This window comes from Solanum verrucosum, unplaced genomic scaffold, assembly GCF_900185275.1.
Source record: "Solanum verrucosum unplaced genomic scaffold, falcon-dt-bn FXZP01000746.1, whole genome shotgun sequence".
Taxonomy (NCBI): Eukaryota; Viridiplantae; Streptophyta; class Magnoliopsida; order Solanales; family Solanaceae; genus Solanum; species Solanum verrucosum.
In genome coordinates this window covers 273,491-295,969 of record NW_026020790.1, presented here as the reverse complement: position 1 = coordinate 295,969, position 22,479 = coordinate 273,491, and the positions used below count along the sequence as shown (strand labels likewise).

The 22,479-nt window shown below is 27.9% G+C and overlaps 2 protein-coding genes across 2 annotated transcripts in view; both read right to left on the bottom strand.

Moving 5' to 3' along the window:
• Positions 1-22,479, bottom strand: part of LOC125813113 (mitochondrial outer membrane protein porin of 36 kDa) — a 244,050-nt gene that overhangs the window by 19,434 nt on the left and 202,137 nt on the right. The gene's annotated exons all lie outside the window — the stretch shown is intronic.
• On the bottom strand, positions 5,622-12,155 carry LOC125813114 (protein sym-1-like). Its single transcript, XM_049492599.1, has 4 exons — positions 11,790-12,155; positions 7,814-8,042; positions 6,237-6,361; positions 5,622-5,793 (listed from the first exon to the last, which is right to left on the bottom strand). Exons 1-4 carry the CDS (start codon positions 12,132-12,134, stop codon positions 5,713-5,715), a joined length of 780 nt encoding a protein of 259 aa, XP_049348556.1. The 5' UTR covers positions 12,135-12,155; the 3' UTR covers positions 5,622-5,712.

Sequence of the window (22,479 nt, the reverse complement as noted above, 5' to 3'; positions counted from 1 at the left end):
TCCAAAGCCATAATCAACAACACTCAAGTCCCAACCATTTTTCTTACCACAAGAGAATTAATCCATAACTTGCCCATAAGGCCACAATACTCAATTCATCCATATACCAACAATTCATCATAAACAGGTATAGAAAACCATATAAATCAACAATACAATCCAATCTAAACTCAATTTCATCAACATTAAATCATAGGCATTAAACCCACTTCATTAGAAAATTCTAGGCTTTTAATGAAAACATGGGTTCTTGAAGAAGTTTCATATAAAAATCATCTTAAAATCATAAATAGAACTTCAATTCACCAATATAATGACTTTGAAAACATTTTACCCATGAACCCATACCTAGAATAGAAAATAGAAGTTTTGTTCTTTGAAGACTTTTGAAACCCTTTTGAATGGACTCCATGAAGGAAAGATAATCAAGGATCAAGGGTCACCATACCTTTGTTAAGATTCCCCAAGAAAATTGATGAAGAAACCACCTTCAATCCAAGCCCTAGCTCCAAGTTCTTGACCTTCTTAAAATGGAGGATTGTAGAGAGAAAAGTATTTGAGAGGAGGTGAGTTCTTTTTAATTCTAATTGGAGTGACTTAAAATGGAAGAATTTGGTCTAGAAGGGTTTTATAATTGCTAGGAAAGACATATAATAAAAGGGGCTCAACTTAGGAAAAGAAATAAGAACCCACTTAAAAGTTTCCACCAAACCCATCTAAGCTCGTCCTTGCTGACAGTGCTTCACTATTTTGGGCATAACTTTTTACTCCGAGATCGGAAAAGGGCAAACTCGGTGCCGTTGGAAAGAGGACTCAGATACCTTTAATTGGATAGGTAATGGTCCACCTAATTTATTTTGAACTAAAAGATATGACCATTTAAAGTTGACCCTCACTCCTAACTTAAAACTAAAAACTGTTTTTAGGGGACTGTTTTGAGGGTCTCGGTTCTAAATGATTTCATGACCTAGCTTAAGGTCTTGCTAGCTTACAAAGGTGATTAATCAACTAGCTAATCAACCCCTTAAGCCCTTAAACAACACTCCAAACTTCAACGACAAGACCCTTACAACTTACTAGTTCAAACGACTAGTTTCCGGACGTCACTGTCATTCTCATCATTTCATCAAGTTCTCAACTCCAAACTCACATGTGAGGCTCTAGTTTCACTAGTTCGTTTTTTTGAGTCATTACAGAGGCTAAAGTGTTCCAAGCTTCTTTAGATGTCTCACATGAATAGTTCAAAAATTTATCAAGAACTGTCGTCGAAAGTGTTGCATTAATCCAACTCAATCCAATAGTATCACACTGAATCCATAATTTATATTCTTCATGATTTGGCGAAGGACACAATATTTTTCCCTCTACAATGGACAACAGATTATTACTTTTCAGAACTGTAACAAAAACCTTCTTCCAAATAAGGTAATTGACATATGCCAATCCAATAGAGACAAAACCTTTGATATTAGAAATTGTTGGAGGGGGAACGGGAAGACCAAGGGAAGATTGATACAAGGTTTGTTGAGTAGAAGAGGAGGAGGATGTTTCTGGGGCCATTGAAAAAAAAGAAGAGAAAGAATCATATATGGCTCTTGATACCAAGATGAAAGATAGAAATTGATATGTAAAAGCGTGTGTTTGCTCACCCGCATGATTTATATTTATAATATAGAATAATCACAATTACAATCCTATTACAACTACAATACATAGAGATCAACTATAACACAAACTCTAACATCTACTCCCTCAAGAACAAATCTCGAACCAAACAAATTTGAATGCTCTGAGAATGAAAAACTTTAAGGGTGTGTTTGGTAGAAAGGAAAATGTTTTTCATGAGAAATGTTTTCCTAGAAAATGTTTTTCTAGAAAACAAGTAGATTTTTTACTTATTTTCTCATGTTTGATTGATGAGTGAAAAATATTTTTCGAAATTTTTTTTTAGTGTTTGATTTATGAATGGAAAATATTTTTGAGAAATATCTTTTATTTTTACTAGAGTAGAAAATAATTTTTGAAATTGATTTTTTTTTTTAAAACAAACTTAAATTTTTTTTTGGGGGGTGGGGGGCTGGTAGGGGGGGTCGAGGGTAAGGGTGAAAAAATAAAAATTTGTAGTTGAAAATATTTTTTAAAAACAAACTTAAAATTTTTTTTGGGGGGGTGGGGGGACGAGGGTAGGGGTGAAAAAATGAAATTTTGAAGTTGAAAATAATTTTTAAAAACAAACTTAAATATTTTTTTTGGGGGGAGGGGGAGGGGCTAGTAGGGGGTGAGTGGGTGGGGGAGGGGGTCGAGGGTAGGGGTGAAGAAATGAATTTTTGAAGTTGAAAATATTTTTTAAAAACAAACTTTAATTTTTTTTGGGGGTGGGGTGGGGGGCTGGTAGGGGGCTGGGTGTGTGGGGGTGTCGAGGGTAGGGGTGAAAAAATGAAATTTTGAAGTTTGAAAATATTTTTTAAAAACAAACTTAAATTTTTTTTTTGAGGGGGGGGGGGGATGGTAGGGGGTGAGTGGGTGAGTGGGTGGGGGTGTCGAGGGTAGGGATGAAAAAATGAATTTTTGAAGTTGAAAATATTTTTTTAAAACAAACTTAAAATTTTTTTTGGACGTGGGGTGGGGGGTGGGGGCTGGTAGAGGGGTGTCGAGGGCAGGGGTGAAAAAATGAAATTTTGAAGTTGAAAATATTTTTTAAAAACAAACTCAAATTTTTTTGGGGGGTGGTCGATGATCGGGATGAAAAAATAAAATTTTGAAGTTAAAAATATTTTTTAAATACAAAATTAATTTTTTTGGGGGGGTGGGTGTGGGGGGTGGCTGGCGGGGGGGAGGGTCGAGGGTAGGGGTGGAAAAATAAAAAATTGAAGTAGAAAATATTTTTTAAAAACAAACTTAAATTTTTTTTGAAGGGGGTGGGGGCTGATGGGGGAGGGTATGGGGTAGGGGGGAGGGGGTATGAAAATTGAAATTAGAAATATCTTTAAAAACAACTTTTACTTTTTTTTTTGGGGGGGAGGGGGGGTGGTGGTAGGGGGCTGTGTAGGGTGAGGGTGGGGTAAAAAAAATTGAAGTTAACAACATTTTTTAAAAACTAGCTTTAAAAAAAAAAATTGGGTAGGGGGGTGGTGGTGGTTGGGGGGCTGATTTGCGGGTAGGGAAATAAATTGATTTTTTCAACAAAAATAAAATTGTAATTTGAAGTTAGAAGAGAGTTTTGGAAAATATTTTCTTTAAGTTTTGAAGGGAAGCTATTTTCCTTAAATTTGAGAAAAATGAGTTGATTTGGAAAATATTTTCCAAAACATTTAACCCAACCAAACATGAGAAAATTGAAAAACATTTTTCGAAAAATGTTTTCCTTCATACCAAACACACCCTAAGAGAGTTAAGTGATCCCTTTGATGAGTGTACAAGCCTTTGAGAAAGCTGAAAAATCCCCCATTTCAGAAGTGCTTTTGGCTGAGAGTTTGACAAATGTAATTATTTTTTACCAAAGACAAGTTTTGCACTGTCCAGTAAATTCAAAATAAGAAAGATCACGTACATAACAACACCTCGGAGATAGAATAATTCATCTATGATTGTATAATATTATATATAATAAATATACGTATCACTACATACACTCTTTTTTTAACTAAAGACAAGCTATTCACTTCTGAAAACATTAAAAAAAATGTAAGAAACAACACCTCGAAGATAGAATAATTCATCTATAAATTTATTATATACAAATATAGGTATCACTACTCAGTTCAGAAAAATATCTAAGAAAAACAACACAGCCATCTCCAAGAAATTATACGTACTCCACTAGAACCAACTCTATAAATCTACATGATCAATAGTCTCATTCCAAATAAGTGAAACTAACAGTATGAAAAAGTTCACGATCATTCGTCTTGCAAAAAGCACGCAGATATTTGAGACATGCAAGCTAGAAAAATACAATAAAAACATATTGATCGTTCACATGCTACGACAAATGAAGGGAGCACATTTAGCCCAATCAATAATATCCCAAAATTGAACTTTTTTGCGTCTAGAAGGAGATTTTGAAGCAACTGATCCTTTTTCGTTCTTTTTCAGCATATCCCACAAAATTTGAACATCTTCATATTCACATTTACTCACATCACGGTGTAGCTTTACATGTCCTATTAAATAAAAGCTTCAAGAGCGATTATTCAAGATGTTTACATCACGAGTTTAATTTCTATGTACCAATATTACTTAAATAAATTTATATTATATTAATCAATCACGTAAAAGAAAACTATAAGTAATTATCTATAATAATTTTATGAGTGGGTTTAGGAAAGGTAACATGTATGCAAATTTTACTTCTACCTTTGAGGGGTAGAGAGTGTTTCGATAGACCCTCAACTCACTAGAGAAGTTGTTCGAAGGGAGGAGGGCCGGAGGGGCTTGCAAGAAAAATATGATAGCAAAATATCATAATGGGTAGATGATGTTGGAAGAGAGACTCACATAATTGATAAAGTCGATATCAGGTGATCAGGAAATGAATTAATGAATTAATGTGAGAACGTAACTAACCAGTTTTATGAATGTGAATACGTGTAGAAACTCTACTCCAAGCTTTGCGCATAGGATCCATCATCTTCTCCCACAACTCCATCAACAATTTAACCAAAAAAGAATTTCCTTTTCCCTAATTTGTGTATGTGCAACTTGAAAAACAGAAGTAAAAGAAATACTCTCTCTTCTCTCTCTATTCTCTCAAGAAGAGAGATGTGGAAAGGGATATTTGTTGTAGAAAATTAAATAAAAATAATTTGTTGGTTATTTAAGGTTTTCTTTTGTCCCCCATTTGATGGGTAATCATAAACGAGAATAGTTAGGGAAAAAAATGGAAGGAGAATACTCTACACTTCTACGATATTTCTAGAATCATATTTTTCTAAAATTATTTATTTCTTAAAACTCGAACAGTATCACATGAATTAAAACAAATCGAACCAATAATTGTTGTCCGGTGATTGAGACATGAATGCGGCAATGCCGTCTTCTAGATACTTTATTTTGCCACGTGGGACCATACTCTACTCATTGTATTGACCGGCCAACGTGTTTGTATGATTTGTTGTGGCCTTGTGAAAATCATTATGTCACTCCAATCAGGTGGTTTCAACGAGGCTGCGGTCAAGTTAGAATTTAAAATTTATGAAAATTTCAATTTGAATTAAAGAAATTATAATTATATTCATTTCAATTTTTAAATTTGATATCCGATTGATCAATTCAAGTATTTTAATATTTTCAGCCTATATGTTGAGTTGGTGCTTCTTCTTGCAAAAAAAGAACATCCAAATCAAGTATTTTCGTATTAAATTGCTTTATTAGTTTCTCATTGGACGATCATGATACTTTGAAAAATGGAAATTCTGGACCTATGGAAGATGAACATCACCATTTTTGTTCAATAATATGATCAACATTACAAAAAGGTTGAGGCTATGTATAGAACTTTCATTCACCAATACACAAAATTAACAAATAAATATCAATGTGATTCTCAAAAACTTTTTTTTTATCTAACTTTTTTTCCCCACATAATCATCAAGGAGTAAGAGAAGTATAGACTGCAGTAGGACATTGTTGATCACTCAACTGACTGATTTAACTTTCTTTTGGTTCAATCTTTAGAGAGAATATTGATACATCCATAGCGCGGAGTGGAAACTAATCAGAAACTTTCTTCAAATTTGCAACGTACGTCAAATATATAGTCCATGCATATGAAAATGAACTATTAACCAATGGCTGTAAAAGAGACATTAACAGATTCTTAGTGATCAGAGTGATAGAAGGAATTGAAATGAGCATTTAACTCAATTTGAAATTAGTGAAACAGGGCAAAAATAAGCTTTTCAGAAAGACATAACACATAAACAGATACTCAAACTTGATCTCAGTTGGCAAGTAAGCACTTTTAACTCGTTTTCACTATGTCCGTTGAACTTTCCAACTTACAAAATGATCATCTTGACACCTTCAAAATTTATGTGTCACGACAAGTTTGGGTGTCCATGAGACAACATCAGGGTGAGTTGGAGTGCTTATTTACCAGTTGATGCCAAAATTGTGTGTTTGTTTATGTATTATGTTTTTCAGAAAGGCTAATAGTCAAAGCCCAGAAGTTCTGGACTATCTCACTATAGATATTGCACAAACTCTATTGAAACAAAGACTAGGAATGTGAATACCTGCAAATGGACAGGGACTACTTTATATGTCAAGAAATCACACAATGGCCAGTACATAAGTCCATTAGTCATTGTCGGGATCAGGTCTCGTTTCAATCTTGCAGCGATTTCCTCTCCATTTTCACCTGAACATCACAAAAAAAATAGACTAAACGAATTAGAACATGTTGAGAGAAATAAAATGGCAAGTCCAAAAGCAAGGGCAACATAAGAATCAGTTCAGCCAACAAATGATCGTATAACAAATAATGCAGAACTCCTAAAAGCTACTCTGAGGGCATTACACCTAACTGATCCAATGTCGATGATCATTGTATAACCAAGGAACATAAGATTCTAACAGAAATGACCTTTCCCTCTCTTGAAAAGGTTTCGACATAGGCTATTGCTTTGTTTCAACTTTATTAATAATAGAAAATACTCGATAAGGGTGGCTATTATGTGTTTAATTTCTGATGATTACACATTATATGTAGCTTCCCAATATTTTTAGCACTAATATGAGACTTTTTTCACACACTCAACATTGTTATGTTTACAAGCTTGAAGAACTTTCTGCCTTTTAGGTCCCTTCATGTTTTCTTCAGATGCTCAACCAAGAAGAAATTACAGACTGTCATTCATTAACTTCCACCAATTATAATCTTTTCATCGGAAAATATGGCATGTAGTTAAGATCTTTTTGATTGTGGTACTTCATCAAAAAAGCTCTTTTCATTTTGAAAATTTTGTATGTTTTGCTCGTACTTGAGCTATCTAGGGCAAAGAATTAAAACCACAGTGCCAACATAATTTTGGGACATATCCAACACATTAAAACCTCAGGGATGATAAAACTTCTAGACAGAGTAATGTATCTTTTAATGGTTCTCCCAAAAGTTAAATCTAATGCTAGAAAAACTAGTTCAGCAATTTCGAATAGTCGACAATTGAATATCCTCCTGCCATTTTACTTGGATGCATTCATTTTATTATGAGAATCAACTCATTTTACTTTGAAAATTACTTTGCATCTTAAATTATCTTATTTCACCTCAACTTATTGTTTCGGAATTTTCTAAATTTTCCAATGCTCTTTTAAGTCGTAACTATAAACTAAACATGCATCATGTTGTTTTCTGCTATCTGGTTAGCCTCTAAGAACGAATTCTCACATGTTATTCTCCATATCAGTGCATAATGTTCCATGCTTAATGTTAATGTAGTAGCCATAAATATATTCATGGGAACATTTCTCACAGTATCAGTGCATAAAGTTTCATGATTAACGTAATAGCCATACTACAACTACCAGCATCATACTCAGTGTAATTCCAAAAGAATATTGTGTACGCAGGCTTACTCCTACCTTGTGAAGGTAGAGAGGTTATATCTGATAGACCATCGACTCAAGTGAAACATATCAAAATTAGTAAGAAAAGTTATTAACATCAAGTAAAAGCCATATACATTTCTACTATTAGAAATTTCTAGAGAAGTAAATTAGTTTGGTCAAATGCATATTGTGTGGTGATGATACATATACTAATCAAGAAAAGTAGTAACATAATTGAACAACAACTAAAATGAATGCATACCTTGTAGAGCTGCATTGAAAGAGAAGAAAGCAGAATTAATGACAGGCCCATAAGCAAAATTCCCTAGCAACAATTTCTTCAAGGTAGAAACAACATCTCTCTTTGGTAATACTCTCCCCATAAAGTTAAACCACTGATGTTGTGCTGTTCCTAAGATGATCAATGCATAACCAGCCATTCGCAGAGTCCTTATTATATCTAGAGAATCTGAAGGTGTCATCGTAATCATCTGACCAATACAAACAACATCATTATACCATCAAAAAAAAATCCAAACGTTATTCAAATTTTCAAATATTTGATCAAATTGAAGTAGTAGAATCAAAACTAACAACTATAACTAAGCCACAATTCCGAACTAGTTAGGGTCATGTACAGAGACGGACACAGAGTAGATTCACAAGGCTAACTAAACCCAGTATTCTTTACAACTAGCATAAATATATATGTGAAAATCACTAAAATTTCAACAAAATATCAAGTTCTAAACACATAAATGCAAAAGCACAAAGGCTTCAATTATGATAACATAAATATTGAGCACATCAAATTCAAAGAGTACTAGATGCATCATACATCTATGATAGGGTATCCCTTTCAGCAGAAAATTAGATTATAAATATATAAGGTTAAAATTATGTTTGGTGCATATATTGTTGATGGTTAACCCTTTGGCTTTTTTGTATAGTTAATTCTTCATATTTTTCAGTCCTATCAGTAAAACACGGGATCATCTATTCATGATATGTCAATTCCACTATATTTGGACCAAAGGACGAGTTAGAAGGTTACTCACGGCTTCGGTCAAACTAAGAGCTTGTTTGAATTGACTTAAAAGTTGGTCAAATTTATTTTTAAATTATTTTTAGCTTTTATAATTGTTTGATAAAGTTAAAAATAATTTAAAATCATCATATCATACTAAAAGTGGGAAGCCACAAAGTTAAAAGTTGAAATACCATTTTACCCCTATACCAAATTAAAATATAATAAAATATATACTTGATTAAATAAAAAATAAGAATCATTTATATAAAGTAAATTCCTCCTATTAAATATAATAATTTGTATGTTTTAATGTTAGTCTACTATTTAATTGAAAGAATTTTTAATCTTCTTATACATGTAGTCTTTTTATCTTCTTTACAGATTTTATCTTATTCTATTTAGTAATGGTAACCTTTTTACTTTTTATCTCCTTTTATTAATTATTTATATTATATTATTTTATATTATAATATTATTATTATCATAAATTTTAAAAGTGAGAAGATATTAAGTCAAAACTTAAAAAATAAAAATAATCATAAGAAAGTATTACATTTATTCCGAAAGAAAATCAATCAAGCCTTTTCCATTCTCTTAGTTAATATAAATAACTTAATATAGTAGTATTTGACCTCATGAAAACATGTATCGTTTGGAATCCGAATCAAGTTCACTTAAGTAATTAGTATGTCATGCCTCAGAAAAGTCAAAGTGTTGTATTTGAAGTATGTAAATTAAATCGATACATACGTGTTTCATCTTCCAAATTAATTTATGTTCTTAATTAATATTTGTCTTTAATTTGTTGTAACTCTTGACCTTTCAACTTTGTAAGTGGATCTTCGTATTCCAAAACTATATTTTTTTCCTATAAATACAAATCTTTCAATAGTATTTCCATAGAAAGATTTATATGTGATACAATTTTTTTTGTGTGGAAGACTAGAGAAGCTTTAATCAAGTGAAGAAAATTTCAAGACAAGAGAATTTGTGTCAAAATTATAAGACATAATGTGATTATAGGGATTAATAACACTTCAATTACTAGAATATCAGAGCTTGATGTATTTGTTTTTTTACTTATTTGCCGATATTAGAACTATGATAAGACCCCCTCCATTTATGTAGTTGAATGTCACTTCCGTTAACCTGTCTTCCAAGATTTTTAACTCTTTTTTTATGGTCAAAGGTTGAATGTTTATTACTATAGCTTTGTTTCAATTCGCATCATCAATAAAAAGAGATTGTCTTAGCAGAGGCGTATTCAGGATTTCGGGATGATGGGTGCATTATTATGAAAATGTGGATCTAATCAGTTTAAGATTTAAGTTGTTATCATTGAAAACAGTTAAAACTATAGGTCCAAAATCGAAATGCTTAATTAATTAAAACGCCAAAAGTGCTTTCAGTAGCCACTTAGAGAGGTGTTACTCAATTTTAGAAAGAAAAATAAAACAAGATAAATATAAAATTCAAATTTCTAACCTCACTAAGAGGTGCACCCAATCATTGTTACATTACATGATACTTCGAGTGTGAATTCACACATCTATATTTAACGAAAAATTATAAATAAAACACTATTATATATGATTTCAGGAGGGGAGCATGGGTTCACGTGAACCCGGTGACACCCTCCTGCATACGCCTCTGTGTCTTAGCATTTTTCTATTTTCGTTGGTAGCCTTATGCTATGCTTGCTCCTGTGATATTTTTTTCTTCGTATTTTGTAATTTACTTTTAAGAATGTATATGATTGAAGGGTGTATTTTTCCTATAGAAAATAAAACAAATAGGATCATCATAATAGTCTATAAGGCATGTAAAAACAGACAATTAACGCCTACAAGATATTCTAATTTCAAATTATTAATAATACATTTTTTCCACCTTTAATTTTAAATATTTGTAAAGAATTATTCTTATATGTACTTGTGGATAAAATCTATATTTTTTTAAGACAATTTTTATTAAAATTATTATGAGATCCAAATTCCAAAGTAAAAAAAAATACTACACCAAAATGCTTATGAAGTTAGAAGATCTTTTAACCTCTGACCAAATATTGCTCTTATTATATTTTTAACAAAAAAACGTAAAATATATATTAACAAACTTTTAATTGTAAAAATACTAATATTGTCATTTTTTTTTTGGCTCTCAACTAAATTAAACTCTGACTTACTTAATTAAATATTAATATTTTAAATATATAATGACAAAATTTAAATACTAACGATTGCACTTTAATTCTTTAGTTATTTCCTTCTAATTAAGTTTCCTTAGTTATAAATTTGAATTACTTAATTGCATTCTACTTAATGAGAAGGAGAATTTCATCTTCTACTAATTAATGTTAAAACATTTTATCGTCATGAAATGTGTAACTATTAATTTAATTTAAACATTTTTACTCTATTCTATGAGACAAGAGAGACATTTTAAGGAAGTTAATCATAAGGTAGTGTGCCTCTATATTTGTTTGCTACTTTATTTTGTCTTTTAAAACAAATATAAAATTTATATACCGAAATCATAATAAGGGGAGGACTAAATTCAAAAGAGCTTCTTCTTATGAGTTAACTATACATTATAAACATTTATTATTTTACTTTTCATATTTTTGTTGTAACTCAAATATAATTTTAAAAGAAATTATGCAATTTTTAATAATTCATATTTATCATTATAGAGTACACGTGCCCAGTTACTAGTAAATTTAAAACGACTTTAAAAATGTCACTAAAAATCAAAAATATGTATCCCCTTACTTTCTTTTTTTTTTATTTAAAAGTCATTTTAAGTTTGACTTTTTACTTTATTTTATTATTATTTAAAAGCTTTTTTAAAAAAAAAATTAATCCAAACAGCCTCTAAGTAACTTCTCTACCAAAAAATCCTTCAACTTATTGGATTAGCCGAAAGTTTACCCGATTATACGTTTCTACTGTTATTCCCAACAAATAATAACAACCATCCAAACAACTAAACAAAGTTGTTGGATCATCTATTCATCTATATCAGTTCCATCTATTTGGATCAGAGGTGAAGCTAGAAAGTTACTTATGCATTCGAATTCCGATTAAATCCAATAACTTTAGTCCAAATCCGAGTTACTCACACATGATATCACTATCCTAAAATCTATACCAATTTCATTCTTACACAAAGCAATAAAATCACATAATTAAGCAAAACGAGAGAATACCTGAGAAGTAACATCAGCAGCAACAAATATAACAGCAGAAGAAATAGATTTCGTGATAATTGGACGAGACTCAAGAGCTCCCAAATACCACGCCAAGAATCCAATATGTGTTTTCGCAGAAGCTGAAGATGGAGTTGATTTCCGAATAGAAAACGGAAACGAAAAGAAATGGGTTTTAGAGATTTTAGTAGCTGAAGTGTTCATAGATCGAGCAGAGTAAACTCTGCATTGTTGATAATGAGAAACAAAATTGGACTCAGAAATTGAATTATTGAAGATTAAACGATGCTTTGATTGTTGAATTATGCTGCGTTTTGCTAATTTAACAAGATGATCGATCCCCATTTTTACTTTATGCTATAGTTTTTGATTAATTTTTTTTCTTTGTTTCCTATTCTTATGGAAAGGGTTTGTGAATTTTGGAGACAAAAAATGGCGGGGATTTATAGATGCTGGAAAAAGGGAGAATATCAAACTTGGACCCTTATGTTTAAGGTTAGGCTCATAATAGTCCCTTTAAGTAAGCATTGAACAATTTCGATCCTTTTATTTTGTTGCGTGTAATTTCACAAGTGGGATTTGAAAACAAAAATGTGTAAGCTTTATACTTGCCTTATGAGCATAGGGAGGTTGTTTCTAATAGACTTCTGATTCAAATAAAATAATCAAAATGGGTAAGAAAATGAAATATAGTTGTGAAGAAATCATATACTAAAAAATAACGGAGAAGAAAAAGGTTAACATTTTTAATCCTTTTAAATATTTAATAATTTGATATTGTTTTCTAGATTTAACGGAAACAGTAAAAATAAAGTTAATCATAAATATCAAGAAATTCTCTTCAAATTATAAAACATGCAACACAAAAAACTTGTACTAAACACGAAAAAATAATGAAAATTACACCTCAAAAAATTATGAGTTTCGACTCGATATATATTTGACAAAGACCAATAATATTAACGGTTGACAAGCTTAATGAATCAAAATCCATACTTAAAAGGTTATTTTGAATATACTCTCAAACATGGGGATCATTTTTGTTACATTTTTCATCAAATGGGGATCATTTTTGTTACATTTTTCATCAAACCAAAATATCAAATTAATTATAAATTAGTCCTTTTATTTTTAGTTGACTTTAACTTATTTTTCATTTGCTCAATCCTCGTGTTTTATTTTCAATTATATCCCAAAAGATCTCATCTGATTATATGAGTAATATTGAAAGGAAACATGCTATGGCACTCATTTGCCAACCATTTTTTGGCTCGTCAAATGAAGAATATTAATTTCTACAAAACATATTTAATTCAACTTCGATTGCATTTGAAATTTTTTATAAATGTATGAGGTGGGTTATTTTATTGCTATTATATTTTTTTGGTGGGACCCATGATTTATTGTTACTAGTATACATGCCCGCGCGTTGCGCGGATGATTTAAAATGTAATAATTGTATAATTAAAAATAACTAATAAAATATTATATAGCTTTTAATTTTATATATATATATATATTATATATTATGTTGAATTCTTTTAAGGATAATCAAGCATCAAATACTTCAAATAATTTTACGTGTCTATACTTTATTCTTTTTATGCCATTTGAATAAAAAAACTATGGTAATAATTTATTAATTCTAAGTAACTACAATAACACTTAAAATATATATCTCAATTTAAAAATAAATAAATCAATTTAATCCCGTGGGAGATAAAATAGACCTTGTAATTGTTATATTGAAGTAGTTGCTAATTTCCTATAAAATAGATTTAAGAAAAGTGTGATTTTTTTAGTGATATCTATAATTTTGAGTTTGTAATGTCTTATTTTTCGATTTACAAATTAAAATACTTTGAATTATGAGTTTTTAAAAGGAAAAAGAAGTATTTCTTTTTTGGATTTTTGATTTACAAATTAAAATACTTTGAATTGTGAAATTTTTAAAAGGAAAAAGTAGTATTGAAATGAAAATAAATATGTGAAGGAAAGTATGGCACAAATTTAGGCTGGTTTTAGTTTTAAAATTTAAATATTACTTTCAGTTATTGTTTGGAATTATTCTAATATTCAATTCAATATTGATCTAAGATATATCAATTTTGTTGATAATTATTTTAATATTTTGTGCAATATAAATTAAATGTTTTATATGTATAAATAAATTTTGAATTTGAATTTATATGATTTTTATTCAATATTTTAATATTTTGGTCTATTACTTTCCTTTAATACAATACAATTAATTTTTCTAGTAAAATTTCGTTTATTTTAAACTTCAAATTGTTATAAATAATCAATTTAACCCTTTTGGGAGTAAAAACTGACCTTGCAATTGTTATAAAAAAGTAATTTCTATTTTGATATAAAATAGAGTTTTAAAAAGTGTGATTTAATTTTTAGTGGTATCGTACGTTAATTTTGAGTTTGCAATGTTTTATTTTAATTTGTTAAATTTTGTTTTTGGATTCAATTTACAAATTAAAATACTCTGCCTTTATGAAATTTTTAAAAGAAAAAAAAGTATCAAATAAAAATAACTATAAGTAGAAAAGTATGGCACAAATTTCAGTTATTCTGATTTCATATTTTTCCAGATTCTTGTAAATTCTTTTTTCTTATTTTCTATTTTGAAAGTTTTTAACAATTGTTTGTATGCAGAATTTATATAAATATAATCAATTTATTTATAGTTTAAATAGTTGATATAAAAGTTTGATTAATTCCAAAAATAAAAAGAAAGTAGAGAAGTCCTAAACATACATTGATTTATGGTTCCAGGTTTTTAGGAATCCAACATGAAACGATAATGTGTAGTTAGAAATATTTTGATATAATTTCATAAAAATAGGTCTTGTATTTAAAAATTTATTTATTTTAGAATAGTTTTGAAACATTACAAAGCATTCACATTTTTCTTAAATATAATAAAACAACATCACATAAATTGAAATAGGATGAATATTTTTTTCATAAGAGAACAAAGTCATATTTCTATGTAATACTAGATAATGTTGCCCGTGCTATGCACGGGCCCAATTATATAAATGGTATATTTTGGGGCTAATAACCGAGTTTTTGAAGCGATTGTTCGCGTGGATAAAAGAATAAGTTTTTTTTTATCACAAACCTGTACTTTCTTTGACGCTATTTAAGGCATAATAAGACTACCCACATACAACATTTTTGAAATATTTTGTGTTGTCAATTATCATGATTTATAGTATTTTTACGATAGATTCACTTCAAGAATCAGTGGAATTTTTTGTATTTTTTTTGAAAACATATTTTATGTTGTCAATTATTATGATTTATAGTATTTTTACGCAATTTTTAAATATAAAAAAATAAGACAAATAAATTAAAATGGACCCAATATATGTTATTTTTGTTGTCTCAATTTATGTGACACAAATGAAATTTGGAGAGTCATCCAAATTTTCATATTTTTTTAAAAAATGTTTGAAGTTATTAATTATTGTGATTTATAATATTTTTATGTAACTTTGAAATAATGTACATTACTTGTCACTTTGTCCTAATTTATGTGATATGGATAAAATTACAAAATTAACCCTTTTAAAATGTCTTTCAGATATTTTAAGTTGTTAATTATTATTATTTATAATACTTTTTTGGTAATATTAAAATGATATGTGTTATTTTTTCTGTCCCAATATATGTGAGCCTGATAGAATTCTGAGAGTCAACCTATTTTATTATATAGCTTTTAAATATTTTAAAGCTTTTTAAGTCATTTGTAAATGATATATGTTAGCTTCCTTGATTGAGATTTTTCCATTTGTGAGATATATATATATATATATATATATATATATATATTTATTATTTTAAAAGGGAGTTTATGCCCAAGTTCTACTATATAATAAATATAATATATAATATTCAAGAAAGTCCCAATCTTGAATATTATATATTATACTTGGGCCTAAACTCTCTTTTATAATTTTATTTATAATATAATAATAAAATATAGTAGAAGTAGAATAGAAATAGAAATAGAAAAGTAGAAAGTAGAATAGTACAATATAATAATATTCTACTATATTTCAACTATATTATTAAAATTTTATTTATACTCAAGTATAATATATAATATTCAAGATTGGGACTTTCTTGAATATTATATATTATATTTATTATATAGTAGAACTTATATATCTACTATATAATAAATATAATATATAATATTCAAGAAAGTCCCAATCTTGAATATTATATATTATACTTGGGTATGAAATAGAATTTTAAAAATCCCACAAGTATAATATATAATATTCAAGATTGGGAAAAGTCTCAATCTTGAATATTATATATTATACTTGGGCCTAAACTCTCTTTTATAATATAGTAGAATAGAATATATATATATATATATATATATATATATTATATATATATATATATATATATATATGTCACAAATGGAAAAGTCTCAATCTTGAATATTATATATTATACTTATATATGTCACAAATGGAAAAGTCTCAATCTTGAATATTATATATTATACTTGGGCCTAAACTCCCTTTTATTATATAAAACATATTTTATGTTGTCAATTATCATGATTTATAGTATTTATACGCAAATTTTAAATATAAAAAACACAAAAAGAAAAGACAAATAAATTAAAATGGACCCAATATATGTTATTTTTGTTGTCTCAATTTATATGACACAAATTATTTGGAGAGTCATCCAAATTTTCATATATTTTTTTTAAATGTTTTAAGTTATCAATTATTGTGATTTATAATACTACTATATATAATAAGTGGGAATATCTACTACTTAGCACATGACAAGTGTTGGATGATATGTGCTTAGATAGTGTTGTACATTCTTCTTTTATGGTTGTACCTTTAAAATTTATATTATTGGACAATTTAACACCATTAATTACCTACTACTTTATTAGCCGAAAAATTATACCTCATTTGGGCCCATTTATTATTTATATGTTTTCAATTTTCAATATATGTTGTCTATCTAATTCTTGTTTTCAACCTTTTATTTTAAACTTCTTGAAATTTAATTACCTATTTATTGCTCTCTCTATACACTTTTAATTGTTATGATTTCTTTTTTAGAGTCAAACTATAAGAATTTTTATATATATATATATATATAAAATTCTTATAGTTTGACTATATATAATAAGTGAGAATATCTACTACTTAACACATGACAAATGTTGGATGATATGTGCTTAGATAGTGTTGTACATTCTTCTTTTATGATTGTACCTTTAAAATTTATATTATTGGACAATTTAACACCATTAATTACCTACTACTTTATTAGCCGAAAAATTAGACATCATTTGGGCCTATTTATTATTTATATGTTTTCAATTTTCAATATATGTTGTCTATCTTATTCTTTTTTTCAACCTTTTATTTTAAACTTCTTGAAATTTAATTACCTATTTATTACTCTCTCTATACACTTTTAATTGTTATGATTTCCTTTTTAGAGTCAAACTATAAGAATTTTAACTAATATTTTACAATGTGTTTTTTCATCATATTCATATGCAAAAAATTACAATTTATAGTACTTTTTGTATAGATTTTGCATATTTAAATTTTTTGTTTAAAATATCAAATTAATACAATCTAATTTAACTTTGAAAATTATTATATTACTACTATTAATAAGAGTGAATGTGAGGAGCTTCCCGTTTATGGGAATTGACAAAAAAATCCTCAGATGTTACTTTTGTAATTTCACATGAAAAATGTAATTCAATTGGTTAGTTAAAGGAGTAGTGCAACTGCATTTCATTTTTTGTATCTATTGGACTAATTTGTCCCCTTAAAACCACAAATAATTCGGACAACTTTCTGAAAACATAGGCCCCACTTATTACTACTTAGTTGTATTGCTTTGGTGACTGATATCAACTATTCTCTCTCCAATAATATTTCTCCATATTGACTTTATACATTTTTTAAGAAATTATAAATAAAAGAGTAATATTACTATATCATTCTTTAAATATATGTATTAAAAAATATAATTGAAAAATGACTATAATTAATGATAAGGGGTAAACTATCAATTGATTTCATAAAGTGGACAAGTATTGTAGGACATTCCAAAATAGTATAATAGACAATAATTATTGGACGGCTAGAGTAAGATTAAGTCTTTCTTTCAGTACTTTTCTCACATTAATTAATTTCTCTCATCATTCAATTAGTGAATCTTTAGTAGAATTAATTAGAATACTTTTTACTTAATAATACGCACAATAAGCAATAAGAGGAAGCTTTCGTTGGTCTGTTCTTTTAAGGGTATGTTGCTAAACCATCAACACCGAAAGGTAGCTCTACTGATAATTGTGAAGAAAACATGTTAATGGATAAAAAATCAAAAAGAGGTAATTAAACTCTAAAATATTATAAAGATATCTATAAAATTTGGTTGAAGCTCAAAATCTATTAGTGCCATATAAATTAGGATAGAGGAAATAACATATATTATTTCAAATAACATGAAACGTACTACAAATCACACAATAATTAGCAACTTCAAAATTTAAAGGACATACAAAAAATTTGATCAACTCTCGAAATTCTACTAATGTCACATAGTTTGGGATAGAAAAAGTAACATATACGTAAAATGTACTATAACTCATAATAATTAAATAACTTCAAAATCTAAAAGACATATACAAAATTTGCTTGACTTTCGAAATTCTATCAATGACACATAAATTGGGACAAAGAGAATATTGAAAATTACATATAAAGTATTATTAACCACAATAATCAACAACTTAAAATTTAAAGAAAATACAAAAAAATTATTTGACCGTTAAAATTTTATTAATGTCACATAAATTAAATTAAAAAATAAAATATATGTTAGGCCCGTGATAGCACGGGCTACTGTAACTAGTATATATATATGTCACAAATGGAAAAGTCCCAATCTTGAATATTATAAATTATACTTATATATGTCACAAATAAAAAAGTCTCAATCTTGAATATTATATATTATACTTGGGCCTAAACTCTCTTTTATTATATAGTTGAATATACATATTGTATATATTTAAATAACATATTGATTAATAGTATAACACATACTCCTTCCTTATCTTAAACAAAATTAAACATACTCCTTTTCATTAATATAAAAACTATGAACTTATCTTAAAAGAAATATCAATGCTGTTAGAATCTATTTTTGAACTCTTCTAAATCAAATGATCTTCTCTTCATACTCATGAACTAATCATAAAAGCAAATACGAAAAGCAAAAAATAATTACCATGTTTAAGTAGTTGAATAAATATAAGAGAATAAGAATTCTGAAATGAGTAAGTTTTTGGAAAGATGTAAATGGTGCAGTTAAGAATAATTTTTGTTATTTAAACGTGTGTTATGCGGTTAACTATTTTCTAGGAATAAAATTAGTTATTTATCTTTTAAAATTTAAATTTAAAATTAATCACTCAAATTTTAAAAACTTATCCGTTTGGATATTAATTTGGATAACTATCATTTTCAAAAAAATTAAAAAATGAAGTAAAAAAAAAGGATACCTAAGATGTAGTTACGTAACTTTTTGATTTTATTTTATTTTATATTGTATTTTTTTTTTGTAAAATCATTTTTCTTTTTAGTGTTAATAATTTTTATTTTATTTTCAGATTTTAAATTAGTATTAATAATTCATAAATTTAATATTTTATTTAAAAATATTAAATCCCAATTTTTTGGGTGTTGACAGTTGGCTTAAACTGTAAAATTACATTGTAAAAATATTTTAAAATCAAATTTTGAAGAACAGAAAGATGCAGTTTTTTTAGTAATTGCTGACATGTGTTTTTTTTTATAAAAAAAATCATATTTTTTATTTATCTTTTTTAAATTGACTTTTTAAATACTGAAATTTTGAGATTAATTATGGCGCTGATATGTGGCATTTTCCCCTCTCCTATTATATATAGATAGATTATTATTATTATTATTATTATTATATTATTATTATTATTATTATATTATTATTATTATTATTATTATTATTATTAAATAAGGAGGTTGTGGAAAGATGGTTAAAAAAAATTTCCAAAAAAAAGGGAATCACACACACACGTTACATATTTAAAATTTTAAAATTATTTTAAAAATAAAATAGAAATTTATTATTAAATCCTATTACATGTAATTAATTTTAATTATTTTAAAAATCTATTTTTTGTGGTGCTGACACATGCGCTTTTCACCTCTCCTATTATATATAAATTATTATTATTATTATTATTATTATTATTATTATTATTCTTAAATAAGGAGGTTGTGGAAAGATGGTTAAAAAAAAATTCCAAAAAAAAAGGGAATCACACACACACGTTACATATTTGAAATTTAAAATTATTTTAAAAATAAAATAGTAATTTATTATTAAATCCTATTACATGTAATTAATTTTAATTATTTTAAAAATCTATTTTTTGTGGTGCTAACACATGACGATTTTCACCTCTCCTATTATATATAGATAGATTCTTTGCCTTTTGTTTCTCTTTCCTACTCTCTCGCTCTTTCCTCGTTTATTCTAGATATTTTTTTTAATTTCTATTTGGAAATCAATTTAATTACTACCTTAGTTTATTTGGATGAAAATAATAATTAATTTTTTACTTATTTATTTTAATAGAAAATGTTTTTCAAATTATAATTTTTATTATTCTATAATTAAAGGCTATGAGCATAAAAATATTCAAGTTAATTCTTCGGTTGATCACTTATCCCATAAAAATTGACCACTAAAATTATTTTGTTTCTTTTCCTCCCATTTTTCATTTATTGTACTTAAAAATATTTTGCCTTCATATTTCATTGTTTTTTTTTAACTTCTACTTTTAGGACCCATTTAAACATAAATATTTATTTATTTATAAAACAATTTTCACTTTATTTGAAAATTGATTTTTGACCATGAAAATTTGAAACACCACATTTTCTTTTTGAAGGTATATTTTAAATTTGGAAATATATTGGTATAATGTGTTTTTTCAACTTACTTTTCACTCTTGAAATGTTATTTAAGTTTAACATGAACATTATTTTGAATATTATTTTGGAAAAAAAAACATAATTCTATTTTCAATATATATATATATATATATATATATATGATTTCTATAGTCAAATACCTAATAATAATAATAATCATAACCATGCTTTTGATCTCGATAACTTCTAAATATTTAATTGTAATATATTCAATTGTATTTGTATTACAAATTCAGTTTACTAAACTAGTTTTATTAATTATATTTTTAAATTTTATTATTAATATATTATGTAATTATTTAATGATAAAAATAACAATTTTTTAAAAATATTTTTAATTAAAATAAATAAGTGAAAAAATAAATTATTTTTCACTATACAAACTGATGGAGTAATTAAAATTGATTCAAATTAGAATTTGAGAAAACAAAATTTGAGAAAAAAGAGGAAAGAGAAACAAACATATCAATAAAATAATCTCTCTCACGTCCACCCACCCACGTTTCCCCGACCGGCGCCGACCCCACCCATCCCCGACCGGCGGCACGCCACCATCCCTGACGGGCGCAGCCTCATCCGCAGGTCGCAGCAGCAGAGGGCTGCAGCAGCAGCGCACAGAGTTCGGCAGCAGCAGAGAGCAAAGGGCGTCGCAGCTCTCAGTCGCAGAAGATTGCCGGCGACGCAGCTCGCCGTCGCAGAAGTCAATTTATAAGGTAATTATATTTTTTCATGGTGTTTTTATTCATTTACTGAAAAATCCTTGCCCATGTAAAAATAAAGCTTTGATTTCTTTTTTAGAAACAACTTAAAATGATATGGTTCCAGATCTGATAATACTCCTTTAAACACTACTGTAATTGTCTCTTTTTTTTCTTCATTTTTTTTCGTTGTAATTTTGTGAGAGGGAGAGAGAGAGAGGATCATTTAGGAGAAAATGAGGATAAAATAAAAGGGGATGATTTAGGATTATTACTTTATATTATATTTTGGTTCAAATTACTTCTTCTGCTTCTACATCTCCCTCCTAATTGTAAAAAATTTATTCCTATTTTTTTATTTATTATTGGAATATAGAAATAGTAGGGGTGGTGATGTACAGGATCAAGTGGGGGGGCTAATTAATCCTCACAGCCACTAAGAGGAAGAGATTACTTGGGAAATATGTGACTTTTAACCAGTTGGCCAGCAGAGATAGCTGACTAGAGAGATAGCTCACCAGCAAGAACAGATGTTTGGAAATTATTGGTAGTGTAAGTATTGGGGTGCCTATACTTAGAAACTACCTTTGAATATAGTCTTAAGACTAACAAATATTGAGGCCAGCACTAAAATATTGAGGCCAACACTAGATGTTTCGATAGAGAAGGTAGTTTTTACTTTTTAGTGTTATATTCAACATGTCAAGATTAAGCTTTTACAGGACCAAGTTTCTAACAATTTTGTGGAGTGGGTGTGGGGTTAAGACAACTTCATTATAAGAAAAAAGTACAAAATGGACAAAGATTCTAATAAAAGATATACAAACAATAGTGGAAAAGGAGAAAGCATAAGAGTCCACCAAAGAGAAAAAGATGCAAGTGCTATGTATGAAACCTATTTGAGAAGATAAAATACACATTATG

Bases quoted from the DNA above. Each gene is read 5' to 3' on its own strand.
- LOC125813114 (XM_049492599.1), bottom strand. From the start codon at position 12,134: ATGGGGATCGATCATCTTGTTAAATTAGCAAAACGCAGCATAATTCAA. The intron at 8,043-11,789 runs GTATTCTCTCGT...TGTATTGGTCAG, and splicing joins CTGCTGATGTTACTTCTCAG to ATGATTACGATGACACCTTC. The intron at 6,362-7,813 runs GTATGCATTCAT...TGTGATGTTCAG, and splicing joins TTTCAATGCAGCTCTACAAG to GTGAAAATGGAGAGGAAATC.